General features: G+C 38.4%; 2 protein-coding genes and 1 pseudogene across 3 annotated transcripts; all 3 read right to left on the reverse strand.

Moving 5' to 3' along the window:
- Window positions 1–200: 200 nt before the first annotated feature.
- On the reverse strand, window positions 201–3,687 carry LOC125473121 (annotated as a pseudogene).
- On the reverse strand, window positions 3,119–5,909 carry LOC103967628 (UPF0496 protein At2g18630-like). Of its 2 annotated transcripts, none has more exons than XM_048575501.1 (2): window positions 4,262–5,909; window positions 3,119–3,687 (listed from the first exon to the last, which is right to left on the reverse strand). In XM_048575501.1, exon 1 carries the CDS (start codon window positions 5,387–5,389, stop codon window positions 4,274–4,276), a length of 1,116 nt encoding a protein of 371 aa, XP_048431458.1. In that variant the 5' UTR covers window positions 5,390–5,909; the 3' UTR covers window positions 3,119–3,687; window positions 4,262–4,273. The 2 variants fall into 2 exon arrangements, with proteins under 2 accessions (XP_048431458.1, XP_048431459.1); XM_048575502.1 differs by lacking the exon at window positions 3,119–3,687 and adding an exon at window positions 3,820–3,893.
- Window positions 5,910–8,840: 2,931 nt separating this feature from the next.
- On the reverse strand, window positions 8,841–10,425 carry LOC103967631 (geranylgeranyl pyrophosphate synthase, chloroplastic). The gene has a single exon (XM_009380907.3). It carries the CDS (start codon window positions 10,149–10,151, stop codon window positions 9,027–9,029), a length of 1,125 nt encoding a protein of 374 aa, XP_009379182.1. The 5' UTR covers window positions 10,152–10,425; the 3' UTR covers window positions 8,841–9,026.
- Between the last annotated feature and the right edge of the window lie 8,120 nt (window positions 10,426–18,545).

Consider the following 18,545-nt stretch of genomic DNA (forward strand, 5'->3'; position numbering starts at 1 on the left):
TTCAATCCTGAAGGAGAACAATTACTAGAGTCATCTATACTACAATTACTTGTACTCTTCCAAGTATTTTCGTGTTTTTATCCCTACTTTTGCAGGTGGTAAAAATCCTATCAGGCTTAACACCTTTTACACCACTATGGTAAATAGCCACTTACTTCTTAATCGTCCCGTTAATTCAAGGCAAAACTGGACCAGAATAGTATCAGAAAAGTTGCAATTCCACTGTGCATATCATTAATCATGTCAATAGATAGATAAAAGTATGTTTAACATGGCCTTAAACCTTCCCCGACATACAAGTCTAATTGTCCATCAAGACAACTTAAAAGTGTGTCAACCACATAACTTCCAGAGTCTGGATATTCGATCAACTCTTGCCTTAATCGTATACACAGCCATTGCGTTGACAGGAGAAGTGCTTCCGTATCTACGACATATTCTCTCAAGCAGCGACACATTGTTTTGCAATCGCGAGACCAATTAGGGAATCTCGTTTGCCCAATTGTCATCAAGACACAAGATCCCCAGCAAACAGAAAATCACAAATCTTTTGGTCGATCGGGACAGCATTCTGAAACTCACCATCTGCCTGCAGACTCTTCTTTTCCTTCCTATTCATTTCAGCTTCATGAACTCTACTGCACTTTCGGAGACCAGTTAACAGCACATTGTATGTGCCCAAAAAGGGACGAAATCCTTTCCCTCGCATCGCTTCAAAATTTTGAAGCCCTTTATCAGCACTCCCAGCAGAGAAGTAAGCCCCAATCAATGCAGTGTAAGTTGCAGTGTACTTGTGATCATAAGGCAACAAATATTGCAGCACAAGGTGTCCTTCTAGCACGCCCGAGCCTATGTATCAGAAGTGCAATTAAGTATATTCCAAGAGAACATCCAGCCCTAATCATCTCTGCAACAATCTCCACCACTTTTAGAAATGACTTTGATCTGATCAAAGCTCATACCAAAGCCAGATATGTATTTCTCTCAAGGATTATGCCCATTTTCACACCATATTCGAAAGCCAATAAAGCACCATCAAGTCTGCAATGTTCACAATTTACCTCAATGATGGTTGGATGATAGCACAATCCAATTGAATATTCTTATCTCCATTTCCAGCAAGCAAGTGGTCTATGGCAACGAGATTTTCTTTTTTCAAAAGAATCAATACAAGCCCTTCATCAATTGTCACAAGAGCATCAGCAGCAGTTGGCCTAAACTCACTTTCCTCCTGATTGCCAGAGTCGACAGAAAAGTGAGGATGAACTTGCCTGAGGAAGGAATCACTCTCGCCAGCAATTTTGAAAGTTCTAACAGCCTCTAGAAATACAGGGTAACGAAGGGTAAGGCGATTTTCTTTCATAAACCAAAGGACATGGTTCATTGTTCATGTGTCTCCTGCTTTGCCCAATTTCTGAATTAAATATTGCAAGCCGCTTTATCAGGTTGTACTCCAGCGTCTGGCATTTTACCGAAAATGTCAAGTGCCTCTTTGCATTTCCCTGAAACACATAACAAATTCAATAACTTTATCGATATTTTGGGGAGGAGGGAGAGGAACATCGCAAAGATGAGTCCCTGTGCATCCCACCAAAAGTGCATATATGCATAGAAATCATAGCATGATGAGTCCATTTATGAAACTATTAATATGCAAGTTACACAAATATGATATCTTTTCTAAATACGACTACGAAAACAAATGTAATTTCACATCATCCTATTAAAAGTGGGGTAATGCAAGCAATCACAATGTGGAAACAACTTCATATCATAGCACGAAAAATCTCATCTTCCTTTAACAAACACACACCGTGCGTAAACAACCAGTATAACCGTATGCACAAACTGGTAACTTTCAAGAAAAAATTATCAAACAATCACCCCATTCAGACATTACAACAAACACATAGAGTGCAGTACATATGCGAAGGCCGATGCTACTCACCAGAACCAATTAGGTAGTCCATTAACACAGTGCAAGTATGACAAGTTGGAGAACATCCACATTGAGTCATTTCCCTGTAAACATCAGTAGCCTCCTTCACTCTTTTATCACCAAACAAAATCTTCACATAAGCAGTGCAAGAAACAACAGTGGGAGGATATCACTGAGCTTTCATCTCCTCCCAAGTCTGCACAGCCCCATCGACGTCGCCGGCATTCGAAAGCCAATGCATCAGAGGAGTGTAAGTAACCGCATCAATTTTGACCCCCTTTTCCTGCATTTGCTTGAAAACAGGGGACATTGATGAAACCCTCCCGGCTTCTCCGAAAATGTCCAGCATTGTCGTGTAGGTGAACTGGTCGTGCTTAAACCCTTTAAACCCAGCAACCCGGTTGAAAAAAAAATAAATAAAAAGCCACGACCTTTCCAACGGAGAGTGGGTTTTGAGCACCTGGCTCACAGTGTAAGAATCCCATCTTATGTGAAGGCTCTGCCGTTGTTCTTTAGCGGAATCCCATGTCGAATATTTGAGGATTCTGTACATGTTTGCGTCTGTTTCTCGCATGTAAGTCTTCGGGTCCAAAGGCCGTTGCTTTGGAGTGGATTTGTGCTGGTTTTTTGTGTTATTTCTGGGAATTGGATTGTTGGGTTTGTGGGGTTAGATTCGGTTGAGGAAATGGATGCATTTGATGGAAGTTTTCGATATTGGTGATGGCGGATGCCGGTGAAAGCTGCAAGGTGCTTCAGAAATCCATGGAGGTTACGGAAACTGCGCATAGGAGGAGTCGTTCGTTAGTGTTTCGCATGGGAGGTTACGGAAACAGTTAGCGATATACAATCGCAAATGAGTTCCCCACACATTTTTTCTTTTTCCGCACTCCTTTGTTAATTCTTGTTCTTTGAAAGTAAAAAGTTCGAGTCCAGTTCTAGCAATTTGTAAATTTAAGTTGTGACAGATAATAATGAAAAGGATTTTTGCACACATATTTTCGCTTCCGCACACCCCGATCTATTCATGCCGTTTGAATATGCTTTAATTCGTTTAGTTCAAAGACCAAAAATAAATAGAAAGGTGTAGAGACAGAAAATAAGCGCGCGGAAATCACTTGACAAGGTCAATATTCAGTAACTTTTGCGTTTCAAGTAGGCCTCTGTTTCCATAACCATCCGTTTTAACAATACTGCTACCACTATTGATCTAAACAGATGAACTACAAAACTATTGTTTTCATGATAGACAGATGCGTTAGACCACATATAACTGTATACAATGTTAACCACAATTTTTGACTAATTACTAATATCTCATGATCCACTCCATTGAGTACAAGGCCTAGGAAAAATACTTCTACTACGTGCAATCATCGGCAAATATGTGACTCGCCTCGTGCTCATATTTTACCTTCGGACGCTTAAACATATATCATCTCAACATGTTTCGAAGATGGCACTTAAAGAAATCCGTTCTTTTTTTGAAGTTCTTAAATCAATTAATCGTGTAACAGTCGAAAACTAGAGATTAATATGTCCCCAAAAATTCCACAGATAAACCGATATAATCAAACGAAGCAAAATCATTTCTGCCAATCAACAATGCATGCTTTCTCAGCTTATTGACTAATAAAACCAAGTGTAACTTCAATACCTAGCCCCTTCATCATGCAAAAACTCTTCAGCCGTTGGATTCATTAGGCCGTCCAATATATATCAGACTGAAGATGAACGATCTTTATCTCTACCTATATGATAGAGAATCAAGATATATAACTATTATTAAACTCATCTCATTTTGCGTATCCATATAACCTATTCAAAGTGAAGAAAGAGAGCTCCAAATTCCAATTAGTTCTAATCCTTGCAGACATTCCAGAGACGAAAGAATTTCTTGCACATGCCACGCACATGGCACCTCCCTTGCACAAGCTTGTGGTGGGATCAACATCAACTACACAATGGTGAAGAAAACCACTCTTGTGAGAGGGCGGCACAGTGCGTGCACGCACAAACTATATTAATCGGTCTTAAAAGAGATCCCTTAGTAGCCATCAAATCCAAATGTTCAGCATTTAGCAGCTAAGTAAAATCTATCAAGTTCTAGTACGTTTTGCAATAAGAAAACAGATGAAATAGTCGGTAAGTAATCCTTCAACCCGAAAGATATAAATAAATAAATAAAAATATAGACTCTACCATTTGCCTTTAAGGAATGCCAAATCGAATTCATGTGACCCAAGGTGAAGAATTAGCTTTAGCAGGGTGCATACATTTCACTAGTAGACCGCCAGGAAGAGAACAGTGATCAGAAACACATAACGACAGGGTCTTTCATTTGTTGGGATGCCCAATTATTCTCTGCAAAATCACTGTCCTTGCCTTCCTTATATCCCGGCTACACTTATCAGCATGCTGGCTTAGATTATCAATGGTTTCCACAAACACATCAAGCTTTTTCTTGATCTCATCCATCACTAGCTTCACAGCCAACCCCTCTTCTCTAATAGCAAAATCAGCATTGTGCAACAGTGACTCAATCCCAATTTCAAATTTGTCAACAAGCACCCGGATGCTATCCAGGTCCTTCATTGTAACGAACGTTCCAATCTGCATTGAGCTGATTATCTCCCTCTGCTCCTTCAGTCCTCTCTCGTAGTTATTCCAAAGCATATTACACCATTTTCCAACTGAACCTATTGGGACAGCGAATGCCCCTGCCAAGGCCGTTACAAGTGGTGGTGCAGCAATGGCAGCTGCCACTACAGAGAAAACCAATACAGAGACAAATGTAGCAACGAAAATAACATTTGACAGCCTCCTCCAAGCTTTCATTGATTTGAACTTCTTATCAAGTTTTCTCTTACGAAGTTGCAGTTTCTCAAACATGGATGCCTGGTTCTTGTAAACTGCCTGAAACAGTATAAAGAACTCGTCCGTGAAAGGATCCCCAGCCACCTTAAACGCCCTCAATTCTTTTAAGGTTCTTGCACACCCGTTCCCATCTGCCCCAGCACCTACTTCTTCCTCAAACTGCCTAACTGCAGCTTGAATTATCAGCTGGGTATTGAGCGCACGCTTAAGACATTGCTCGAGGGAAGTACAAAAATCCAACGTTTGAAGACTGTTCTCAAAGTATTCCTCCACAAGAGAGAACATTTCTTTACTTTTCCATATATCCTTCTTGCATTCTAGAATCACCTTGACCACTTCCTGGTTCATGTCAAGCAAGCAATCGGTAACCTCCTTGAGCGAGTCAAGGGATAGGGACCGAAAATCCAACCCGGCTGAAAGCGAGTGAATGACACGGCTTGTGCGCTGCTGGAGATTGACATCAAACGATTGCAAGGCTGGATCGAGCTTACAAGCCGCCTCATAGGAGCTCAAATCGGCGCTGTCCTGGGAGTTGGTAGTAGTTTCAAGGTTTTTACTGGATTTTCCTCCCATCATTTGGGTTCAGATAATCAGAAATTCCCAACACCTAACTATGATCCAAGCAGCCAAATACTCGAAATTGAATCGAATACAATCTATGAGTAAGTTGAAGAACTACAAAAGTAACCACAAAGACTTGGAATTTGGCTAGATCCTAAGCAACCCAAGAGCTAAATATTTCACTAGGTAAAGCAAAAGTAAAAACCCAGATGAGATTTCTGCACAAAGTATAAAACTTGATGGATTTTTCTCACCTGAAATTCAGCTTAAATGCAAAGAAAAAAAATATGAACTTTGTAGCTTTGCTCTCTCACTACAAATCCCCACACCCTCCAGAAAGTTCAAGATTCCCAAACACAAGCAAAATCCAACACGACGAACCGAAGACTGAGTCTTTGCAAAACCCACAAGTCAATGGTGCAGAATAATGCAAAGAAGAAGATGAAATGGGAAAAGGAAAGTGAGAGGAAATTGGGAAAGCGGCAAGGCGCTAAGCACAATTTCCCTTTCGTTAATCAGCAAGGAGTGTGCTGCATAATTTAATGCTATGGTTCCACGAAGTTGAAGGAAAAGACCAAGAAGGGCAGACTGTTTGGATGCTCTTCCCATCTCATTTTATTTGTGGGATGACGATTAAGCCACGTCAACATTTTATATTCCTATTGTTTTTTATCTTATTATTTTTATAAAAAAAATTAATATAAAATGTTGACGTGGCTTAACCGTGACCGTACGAAATAGGAGGGGATGAGAAAGATATCCAAACAAGAGGTCAAACAATCTGCCTCCAAAGACCAAAAGGGCAAAAGTGGGAACCAATGTCAGGTGAATGAGGATCCTCTTTCCAGGATTTTCAAATTGTATCCTTCATCGTATATCGTGTAATTAAAAATTATTTTAATATTTTTATTTAAAAGTAAATATAAATAGTACTTGACGAAAATTGACCGCACAATATATGATAAACAGACACGATTTAAGGATCTCTAAGGCCATCTCCAACTGAAGGGTCCAGACTCCAGAAGGCCGAAAATAGCTTGAAAACCCTCTCCAACTGAGGGCTAGGCCAGAGGGCTCGTGGATCCCACAGAATCTGAAAGGGCCAAAAGGTTGGCTAGAAAATAGAGCCGCCAAAACAAGTTCAAAGAAGTTTAATGGTAGAAACCGGCGAAAAAGTGTCTGGAAAAAAATCAAACCGTTTTTGGAGAACACAAAACATAACATTGTTTCTTGAAAAAAAAAAAAATCAGATATAGTGTTTGTTTTGTTTGTGCACAAACAAACATTGTACTTGGAAAGAAAAGAATCAAAATCCAAAAAATAGTGAATTAAATTCCATAAATAGTGACTTAAATTTTATAAGCAATGACTTAGATTCAAAAAGGGTCTATGCTTTAACCTTTGATTACTTCTTTTCTTTCATGCATCAGTTGATTATATTTAAGAAACATGATGCTCATTTTGCTTTGAATTCAATACAGTGAATTTCACTATTTCTTTTCTAGCTTACATTTAAGAAACAGTGACTTAGATTCCAGAAACAGTAACTTAATTGAGAAACAGTAACTTAAATTCCATAAACAATTTATTTTTACAATCTAGAAACAGTGACCAGTCGTTATTATTGAATAGCAGGCAGATCTCAAATTTATTTTCTGGAGAAACAAACGATGAATTCCACTAACGAAGAAAAATTGAAAAACAGTATCTCGAATACACTATGAATAATAACGACGATCACATTTCAAGGAAAATAATACAAAATATAAATTAAATAGCATGAGGATCTATATTTTTGTTTTAAAGAAAAAGAATAAGGTCTGCAAAACAACGATGAACTCCAATAATAACGAAAATCTGAAACTCAACCTAAAAAGTTAGTGGTAAAATAGACAAATCATAATTTATTATAGTTGGGCCATTTTTAGTTGGACTACTTTAATATGGGCATTATACTAATCATTAAATAAAACTTATAACATGGTTTTTTTTATTAAAACAAAAATTTTTCAAGTCATTTTCATTATTATTATTTTTTTTTCTTTCAATTCAGAAATCCATATTGTGCCATGTGAGCCCAACAGTAAAAAGATAATTTTAAAGATTTTTTTCTCTTTTACGCGCTTGATGCAAAAAAATATATAAAGTACTGACGTCAACCTGCCGTCAAATAAACTCAGGAGCTCACATGGGCAATCCCTACCTGATTGCTTGGTCTGATTTTGTTGGGCCTATGTGTGGCCCGACTAATTGGGCTATGGTGGAGAGGGATTTTTGGGTTTTAGAATATTCAATGCCCAATTGCTCGGGCAATTGTGATGGGGATGGACTTGCTCTAATAGAAAAAAGAAAAAAAAAAAAATTAAAAACATACTACAAAACAACTTAATGCCAAGTTACCACCTCGCTAAACATCCATCTTGGTAAAAGTTGTAGTTTTTATCTATTTATTTGAATCCAATAGGTAAGACTTATGAGTACTCTACACTTCCTAATACAAATAAATGAAATAATATATTTTTTTCGTGTCTCACCATTTTTTTTTGACACAAAATTGTCAAATGTATTTAGCCCCATTTTTAGTGAGATTAATTAAATCTCAACCGCATATTCTAATGAGTTAAATCTTAACCGTTCACTAAATGTGCAAAAGAAAACCATCACTTCACTTCTAATCTGAAACCCTACTCTCTCCCACCGCCTAAATTAGGGGCTGACACGGGCCGGGCTGGGTCCACTTAGGGGTGGGCACGGCTGGGCCGGGTCCACATTTAGAGGAATGGTACATGACCCGTTTGAAAATGAAACGAGGCAAGGTTGGACGGATCATGATATTCTCAAAAGAGACCTGAACCTAACCCAATCCGTTTGAAACGGGCAGGTTCCTACTGGTCCAAGTTTTTATTTTTCAATTTTAGTATTTTACAAAAGTGATTTCTACAAGCTGTTTAGTTGCCAAAAATCCGAATCACAATTAACATAACTCTGAAAGATACAACAGGACCAACCTCCTGTTAATTGTTATAATCCCCACTGCATCTTCCACCACAAAATAACCATCAGTAACTACACATACAAAATTTCAACCGATTTCTGCAAACCCTTAACTTAGAAGATTAAAGAATTGGCATTCGTACTGAATTGAACTCAATGCAGAGAGTTAATGGGTTAGAACGTTACCTTAATTTGGGAGGAGATGAGATGATGGTGAACTAGTGGTCGATTTCGATTTGCAGGCGTTGGCCTTAGACGATGGTGGTGTTCGACAATCTCTACGGCAGTGATGGGGTGGTCGCTATTGGAAGGTTTGGGAGGAGACGATGGTGGTCGCAAGTCGGGAGACGAAGACAAAGTGATGTCCACTAGGTCTGCGTCCCGGTTCAAACCATCCCCTCTCCGAAGTTAGATAAATTGTGTAGACTATCTTATCGATTTGTAAAAAGGAAATTAAAGGCATGCCAAAAGCTAAACAAATTAATTTCACTTAAATCAAATGTAAAGACACGGACTGAACAAGGAGAAGAAAAAATGTGTATATTTGACCCAACTCTGTGTCTACTCTTACCCAGTTCTGCAACACAAACATGCGGATCAGACATTCTAAATTCCCACGAACAAACATTAAATTTAACAGTACAACAAAGGGGTGTCTTTAGTTTTGCCTGTAAGCAATGTAGTTCGCCAGAGCAATCAAGGGGGCCGCCTTTTCGGGATCGAAACCGGCGAGCTGTTCCTTGGCGTCTTTGTTCAGTTTCTCTGCAAACTCTCTCGACTTCTCGATCCCCAACAGCTTCGGATAAGTCACCTTATCAGCCACCAAGTCCTTCCCTGCCGTTTTCCCCAATTCCTTGGAAGATTTGGTCACGTCGAGGATGTCATCGACGACCTGAAACAACAATCCAATGTACCGAGCGAAAGTCCTCAGCTTTTCGATTTCGGAATCCGACCCACCTCCCAGAATCGACCCCAGAACCACCGAGCACTCCAGCAGCGCCGCCGTCTTGTGCAGGTGGATGTATTCGAGCTGTTCGAGTCCCACATCGGACAACCCCTCTGAGTTTATATCCACCACTTGCCCGGCCACGAGCCCTTCGGACCCAATTGACTTGGCCAATTCCCCGACTGCCCTGATGATTCGGGCCGGCGACACGCCGACAGTAGACAGGGAGATGTGCTCGAATGCGAAGGCCAAGAGAGAGTCGCCGGCCAAGACCGCGACGTCCTCGCCGAACACCTTATGGTTGGTGGGTTTTCCGCGGCGGAGGTCGTCGTTGTCCATACATGGCAAGTCGTCGTGGATCAGCGACATGGTATGGATCATCTCAACGGCGCAGGCCGCCGGCATGGCCATGGATTCCGACCCACCAACGAGCTCGCACGCGGCGAGGCAGAGGACTGGTCGGACCCGCTTGCCGCCGGCCAGAAGCGAATACCGCATCGCCTCGTGGATCGTAATCGGGTCACGGAGGGAGACGGCGGCGTCCAAGGCCTGGTTGACGGATTCCGCCCTCTGGAGCATGTAGGACTTAAAATTGAAGGTGGGTTTCGGGGACTCTTCGTCGAATTCCTCTGTGAGGGTCTCTTGCTTGGTGAGGACGGCGGAGACGGCGAAAGGGGAGGTGCGTCGACGGTGGTGTGGGGCGGGGGAGGATATGGGTATGGTGGTTTTGAGGGGGTGGAGGAGGTGGAAGGATTGGGAGGATCTGGATCTGCCTGCTTGATTCAACATTGAGCAGGTCTGGAATTGGACCCATGAACTCAGATTCATGCAGCTCATTTTTTTTTTTCTTGAAATTCTTTGAAATTCTATCGAATTTGCTCAAAGATTGTTGCTTTTTGCTCTGAAATTGCAGTAATGTGGGGATGGATTTACAGTGTTATATGGGGAACGTGGTGAGTCACGAGGGGTCCAAATCAGGTCAGTGACACATTGCAACATGCAAGCTCACATCCCTATTTTGGAATTCTAGAGATAGAAAATGAAAAGAGTTGCAGTTTAGAGAGAGAAAAGTATGTGAATGAGAGTGAGGAGGGAGGTGAAGTGGTGAGAGCAGCATAGAGAACCAACCAACCAATAGACGATACGAGGACAACGTGTCAAGGAGATAGGATTTTGGGTTGGGTGGAATTCCTAGGCTGCATGCCAATTCGAATGTTTTTTTTTTTTTATTATTCTTTCTAAAGCGGTATTTTAAACTACTCTAGATATAACGAGTGGAATTCAAATTCAGTTTAAAGAGTGTGGACACAATATTTTGATCAACTAGTTACTATCCGACACCACGAAGAAAATTTTACATGCAACCAAGATCGACTCCATAGGAGAAATTCACATGCAATTCTATCAATGTGTTGTTGCGTGTTTGAATTTGCTCACATGACATACGTAATTGATTTGAAATACATCACCTTGTCATCACAGTTACATATAAATTCTTCTTATAGCCCGTATCTACACAATGTTAATTGTTTTGGTCTAAAGCATCTACACAATTAACATCCAATTTTTTTAAGACACAATATTTCAAATTACTCTAATTTAGAAAAGAAGAATTCAAAAAGCGGAAGAAAAGATACACATTGGTACGACACCCTATTAATTACAAAATTGACATCATATTAGTCACGCCTCTTTTACAGGTTGAATTTCCTGTGCGTTTCCACGTACCAAACAACGTGGAATTGGAATCGTATTTATCATTTATCTAATTATAACAGATTCTTTGAATTTTGGACACCCAAAAGAAAGGGAAAATAAATAAATTAATTTTTTGAATTTGTACAAAATTTAAATGGCCAGAACTTACAAAATTGGTCCGTTTGGCGTCTGCTGCTGACGAACGGGCTCGGAGAATTCACACGCATTAAGTTGTTTGGAGGCAGATTGTTTGCTTCCTGTTTGGGTGTCATTTCCATCTTATTTGTGCGATCACGATTAAGCCACGTCAATATTTTCTATTCCTATTACTTTTTATCTTATTATTTCTATAAAAAAATTAATATAAAATGTTAACATAAGATAACTGTGATCGCATAAAATATGAGTGTACGAAAATGGCATCCAAGCAGACAATCTGCCCCCAAGTTGTTTGGTTTTACTCGTTTCCCGGCAGCTTTTTGGCTTTTAACTTGTTTCAGTTTTGACTCTAAAGCTTGTTGGCAAATCAAATCATATCAAATCAAAATATTTTTATTTTACTAGCAGAAATTATCAAAGAGCCAAAGATTTGAAGAGTTAAGGGGACAACCAACTAAACTGACTCAGACATGCAAGTTCTCCAACTATAATAAAGTAGGAGGTGGATTGTATGCTCTTCTATTTTTATACTCTCTTTATGTTTTTCTGTGATATGTGATCACGGTTAAATCACGTTAATATTATATATTAATTTTTTTATAAAAATAATAAAACAAAAAGTAATAAGAATATAAAATGTTGACGTGGTTTAACCATGACTACACAAACAGGAAGGTATGGGGAGAGTATGAAAATGGGAGGGCAGACAATCCACCTCCAATAAAGTACAGGTTCGTTCGATAGATTAATAAGATTGGGTCTTAAAGATATGATTAGATTGATAAAGATTTGTAATTTATGTATGAGTATATGTTTCATAACACACTCTATTATAGACTCATAATCCATCATATTCAATCATGTCTATCTCACATTTAACACAACAAATAACGAACTGTATCCAAGTCTATTTTAATTGATCACAACCTATCACATCTAGCCCACCAAATATCGTCTATGAGATTTGATGTTTTTTTTCGTCCTTAAATTGATAATTATCTGTTAGCTAACCTAACCTCTTCTGTCCCTCGAGACCAACAAGGGCAGTACAAAAATATTCACTTGGGGTTGTCCATTGATTATGCCCTGTGGAAGAACCTTTAAGTTTTCATTGTATTTACACAAAGTGGGAGTGGATAAAACAGAGATTCGAACATAAAATCTTGGATGCAAAATAAATATGTTAAGTTTTAACTACTTGAATTACAAGCGTTGAAGGATTTGTTGGTCTTGTTTAAATTCAGTTTGTGTAATTTTTGCAGTAATTTGTTTGTAAACTTTGACCTTCTAAAAGTTACTTATTAGCCACCTGTAATTTTAAAAATCCAGTCTCCAAGACTCCAAAGTGTCCCACGTTATATTGAGAGGGGCGGTGCATCCCATTAGGTCATCTTCAAATAAGAGAGTTAAAGGTTTAAAAATTAAAAAATAGCTTGATTTTCTAAAAAACTCATCTTCAACCTATAACTAGGCTATAATTTTATGGCACCCACCAGACCATTATTTGGCCAAAGAGGCATCAGGCTGTACAAATTTAACCCTCCTCTTAGCCCTTTTCTTGGGCATAGCTCATTACTTGCAATTATTGATTCAAATTCAATGGCTATATCTGAAAACATCTAGAGTTAATTAAATTAAAGTAACTAATAAATTTAAAATATAAACTTAAAAAAACTAATAAATTATTGAGGAGGCTATGCTTAGCCCCTTCGGTTGGAGATGGTATATAAGTATGGCCTGACACTGATTATTTAAAATTTAATTTTTGTAAGGCTATAATTTTGGACTGGGCTATGTTTAACTCTTTCAATTGGAAATGGTCTTAGCACTTTCCTAGTTTCTCAAGCATGATTCCCATGAGGATTGACAAAACTATGATTTTTTTATTTTCTTTAACAAAGAAAAATCTCATAACTTTCAATTTCTTTTAAGGATTAATTACACTAACACCCCTCAGATTTATCATGTTTTCACAAAACCTCCTCATGTTTGAAAAATAACACTAACACCCTCTAAGGTTCTAATTCACTTTCACATAACTAGGGATGGCAATGGGACAAATTAGGTTCGGATGTGCCGTCCCCATTACCCGAACCCATTTATTTTCCCCATAACCGAACCCGTCTGGTGATGGATTTTTGATCGGGGAACGGTTTTCCCCATTATGATATTTATATTTATTTATATTATTAACTAAATAAAGAATATTATAGAAAAACGATATTAAATAAATTGTTATTATTAATACAATTGATACATTGCATCTAATAAGTAATATTAAAAATTTATATTACTAAGAAAACATCTACACTCTTGAAAATTATAAGCATATAATTCCTATTATTAACGATATAAAAGTAAATAATTAATTTCATATTTATTAAGGCATGATTATTAACAACCCCTTTCCATATAATAAATATTTATATATTTTTTTATTCATAGATGAAATAGTTCGGTTTTGGGTATGGGTTTAGGCGGATACCCCAAAAACCATAACCGAACCTGAAACCAAAAAAATTTACCTGACAGTTGCATGTAACCGTAAAATACCTAAAATTTTATGCCCGAAACCGAACCATTCAGATCAGTTACTTGTAGTGATCGATTTTGATAGGTTAAATTGCCATCCCTACACAAAACCCGTTTAGGCTGACTTCACCTTAAAATATTTTCTTAAAGACAAATTTGCCCTCATTTTTAATTACTTTAAAAAATAAAAATAAAAACCTTTTTAAAAATAGGGTTTACGGCCTCCTGTGATGACATGTCCCTATTTTTCACTGTGATTTTTTTTCCGTTGGTGTGAGTTGAAGATTTTACCCTTTTTGGACAAAAAAGTAGAATCTGGCATGGATGTGGCTTTCGATTTTCTGTTCATTTTCCTGGTTTTGTGCTAAATTAGTACTCGTCGCTACTAGTGCGTGAGCGCGTGTTAGACTTGAATCGGATCTGTAATGAAAAAGTTACGCTCTGTTAAAGTACGTTAATCACGGGTAATTTTGTACACGCGTGTACAAATTTACAGTGTCAAAAACACTGTCAAAGAGGCTGATTTTGTACATTTAAAATTGTACAAAATCTGAAATTCAAAATCCATCCAATCCCTAAAAGTCAATATGATCCCCTCATAATCAACCAATCAAATTATTCAATTTGATTTTCCACCAATCCCTCACCACCATTCTTTTTCCCTACTTTTCTCCTTCACCAACCAATTGCTTTCCCTCTTTGAAAGCAAACAATCAGATCATCACCATCAAACCCATCACCCAATCAGAGAGCACTATTTTTCTCTCTCTCTCTCTTTCCCCGAAGGTCTCTCTTACCTTCTCTCTACAACTCTCTCTAACGACGTCCAAACCCTACAAACGTGACTTGTAACCTACACTTTTGAACTCCTTTCAACCCCATGATCACAACCAGTGTAACCAGATCTTGATTTGGTTGAGCTTTGACTTATCAACTCAGAGGCTCCGACTCGGTAAGTTCTGGATCGACATTTTCAAGCCGAGTCGAGGAGTTTTGAAGGTCAGGGAAGCTTTCTTACAACTCCTCGAGGTATTTAGTGAAGGTTTGGTGATTAATCAACCTCGAAATACAAGGTTTTGAGAAGTCCTAGTTTTAGCCGCACCTTTCGAGGCTTTTTCAGGCCACCTCCATCCACTTTTTGGACTAAAAAAGGTATAACGTGATTCTACTCTTCATAAGCTTCATTTCCATATAAATTTTGTGAAAAATGGTTGAGAAATTAAGAAGATATGAATGTTTGAAATTTTACCCATAAACAGGTGAAAATTTCCAGATTCCGACAAGTTAAGACGGCGGCGATCGGCCAAAGACCGTTGGAGAAGACAACGGAATATTCCATCAATTTTGACGGAATATTCTAATGACGTCAGGTAACGCCGTTAACTTCTATTACCTTTTAACGAAATATTCCTAATGGCCGTTAGGCCTCCGTCAGCTCTGCCTACGCGTGGTCGACGCAATTGGCCGTGCCTTGGCCAGCACGTGCAGTGTCCAAAAATTATTCTAAAAATTTGTGTAGGTCCGTGACGTCGAGTAGATCGATTTCGTATATTCAAACCCTATGTTTGAGCAATCTATGGAGGTTTTATTTAAGTTTCCGTTTATGTGTTATTAAACTAAGTTAATTAGTAATTCACTTATAGGGGAAACGTATCCCGAGGACGTATGGGGTCAAGCAAGGCTCGGAGGCTTTGTTTCAACTACGTATCTGTGAGAGGGCAGTTTGTTTTTATACCTATATATAATTATAGTTTCCATTAATGCGTATTTACTTCACTTTTACGCTTATATTGCCAAGTATCGTTATTGTGATATTAAGTGTGATAAATGCTGCTATATGGTTGGGATATTGCTGTCATGACATTCATACATATATGTACATGCTCATCTTGCTGCACCGGTGTTAGTACTCACCCGAGGGCTAGGGCCAGTCCTTTACGTGTATGTTCACATTCGCACCGTTCGCTCACCTTGGATCCAAGTTAGGTGCCAATCCTGTCGTACAATTTGCATTAGACAATTGTGACTCGTATGTGACGTGCTTCTGCACCAGCCTTCACGTGATCATAGTACTAGAGCGTATTGATTACACCTAGTTCTGTTTGTGTCAGAAATTATCTGTACGAACTCGTGTGTCAGCTTAAAGGGATGAGCACTTAGCTATACTTGATTATCACATGATTATATTACTGCGGCATTTGATTATCATGACTTGGCATATTTCTAGTTACATTGTTGTTGTACTTTTGTTACATACTTACGTAGTATGTTTTACATAAACTATACTTGTTTTACAGCGAGGGGTTACTATGTTTGAAAATAAAGGTTTTCTTACAAATGTTGTTTTCTTGACCCACTCAACTTTACTTTTCGTCCCTCTAGGTTTAGTAGTTGTGCTTTCGTGTAAATGAGGATTTTGGAAAATCTCAGGAGATGGTTATCATTAGTGGTATAACCCTTATCCTATTTACTATATTGTCTCATGCTCTGACATCACGTGTGAAATGAGTTCAATCCCGTTCACCCGCACACTCTTTTGATTATGCACTTTTATGTTTAAATTTATTCACATCATTTTCCACTACACTACACTTTATGGCTTCGTCACCCTCCAGGTGTCGACTAGCACAACTTGATTCGGAGTCTAAGTGGACATTCCGGGTCGGGGTGTGTCACATCCCCACCACATTCACCACAACATAATAGAAATTCTTAACATGCTTCACCTCCTCCTAGCCGTCTTCACAAGAAGCTATTCCTTCGTCTCGGTTTTTTGATCAATCAGCCTCTCCACAAGTTTGGCCTCATTCTCCACCATAAATAAAATAAAATAAAATAAATGAGAACCGCCGAATTCCCAAGAATCTTCCTCACAAAATGCAAGTTGTCTTTGGAAACCTTGGACTTTTTTATGCCAATTTCCAGAGAAGATCCGAGTCCATGGTAGAGGAAGAAAGATATTTTATTTTTTCTTTATTGTTTAATGTAAGATTTTAATTTATTTATTCAAAGGATTTTTCATTTTTTTAAAAGTATAATTAATAATGAGGGCAAATTTGTCCTAAAGGGGTTATGTGAAAGTAAATTAGGACCTTAAAGGGCGTTAGTGTTACGTCTCCATCATGAGGGAGTTTTGTGAAAACATAATGAACATGAGGGGGTGTTAATATAATTAACCCTTTCTTTCAATAAATAATTAGTCCAATGTAAAATCGTTTGTTCAAAAATTAGGTCCAAGTTAAATAAAAAATCCACATAATCAATTTCCGGATTTAGAAAATTTGGATGTATTTTCAAAATTTGAAATATATTGGGGTTACTAATCACATTGACTAAATTTATGTTGAAGTACATATGATTTACATTAAATATTTTTTTAGTACATCGATATTTTTACACTAGGGAGAGAGGGAGTTCGGCTAAACCATACAATTGGCAACCTAATTTGGTATCGAATTCGCTTTCCACGAGATTTGAACCTAAAACCTCTCACCTAAGCGAAGAGGAATACTACTAGACCCTAATACTGAGTGACATATGATCTACATTAATTAGGTATGAGTTTTCTTCAAGAAAGGATGTGACAGACTGATAGCATTTTTTTGACTTTCGGTATAAATTTTCAATTCTAACAACATTTGTCATTTAATACTACGTTCTAGTATTATTCCTCTTCACTAATAAGTGAGAATTTTTAGGTTCGATTCTCGCCCAAGGTGAATTCGACCCACATTATTGCCAGCCCATTGTGAGGCTTAACCCACCTCCTCCCTCTTAGTATAGATAATACCATTTGTTCAAAAAAAAAAAAAAATTAGATTCAAAATTTTGAGTGAATTTTAACATATGTACGTTATGAATTTTTTTGAAAATTCCAAAATCGAAATCAAAATGAATGCTAAAATTCTAAAAGTCTGGCATATATATCTTGAACTCAGAGATCCGTTCTTTTGGGTATCGTTTGGTATGCAGACGGGACGGGACGAAACGGAATGGGACGGGACGGGACAGGACGGAATGGAACGGAGTGAGAGCAAAGATGCCCTCGGATGGAAACAAGGAGGAAGAAGAAGGAGATGGAGAGGTTATAATTTTGTGTTCCACGGATGTGGAACGAGTCGTTCCAGGGGGGTGAGGTGGAACGAAAATTCACTCAAAACTCGTTCCGTGGAACAGCTCGTTCCACGCGTTTTAGGCGCACCAAACGTGGGACGGAATGCCTTATCCCACTCTGTTCCGTCTCGTCCCACGTACCAAACGGTACCTTGGTGACCAAGAATTCATAGTTACCTACTCTTAAATTTAATGTCAAAGATGAGATTAAACATTAAAAACACATCTTTTTAACCTCCACTCTTAATACAAATTTAAAGATGAATGACCAAGAATTTTTAATCACTTCGCGATGAAGACTAACATTTTGTCTTAAACATCACATTGAAAACAAAGTTATAAGTTTTTTGGTAAGCTTTGACTACGTAGCACACGCAAACACGATGTGAGAAATTAATGAGTTGAAGAAATGGACCTAACAGAAAAAAGAAGAAAATCGATGTGACATAATGCTCGTGAAACTCGACGCGACTTTCATCCAATAAGTGAATCGGTACACCTACATTGTGGATGCTGATCCATTTTTTGCACTGGCAAACAAACGACCAAGTGAAAACAGCATTTGGGATAACGCCAAGTTGTAGTTATATTACTAGTGTCAAATGATGCCATACCTATCTTCAACGTAACTATCTGAAGTCCCTCAACAAATCTTAACAGGAAAACTGAGGATCTGCGTCATGGAAAGTTGTCTCGTGCGTTGTATAGGCAATTTACTTGTAGTACATG

The sequence above is a fragment of a genome, unplaced genomic scaffold (assembly GCF_019419815.1).
Source record: "Pyrus x bretschneideri cultivar Hongxiangsu unplaced genomic scaffold, Pyrus_bretschneideri_v1 Contig8, whole genome shotgun sequence".
NCBI lineage: Eukaryota > Viridiplantae > Streptophyta > Magnoliopsida > Rosales > Rosaceae > Pyrus > Pyrus x bretschneideri.

Coding starts and splice junctions, on each gene's coding strand:
- LOC103967628 (XM_048575501.1), bottom strand. CDS start 5,389: ATGATGGGAGGAAAATCCAGTAAAAACCTTGAAACTACTACCAACTCC.
- LOC103967631 (XM_009380907.3), bottom strand. CDS start 10,151: ATGAGCTGCATGAATCTGAGTTCATGGGTCCAATTCCAGACCTGCTCA.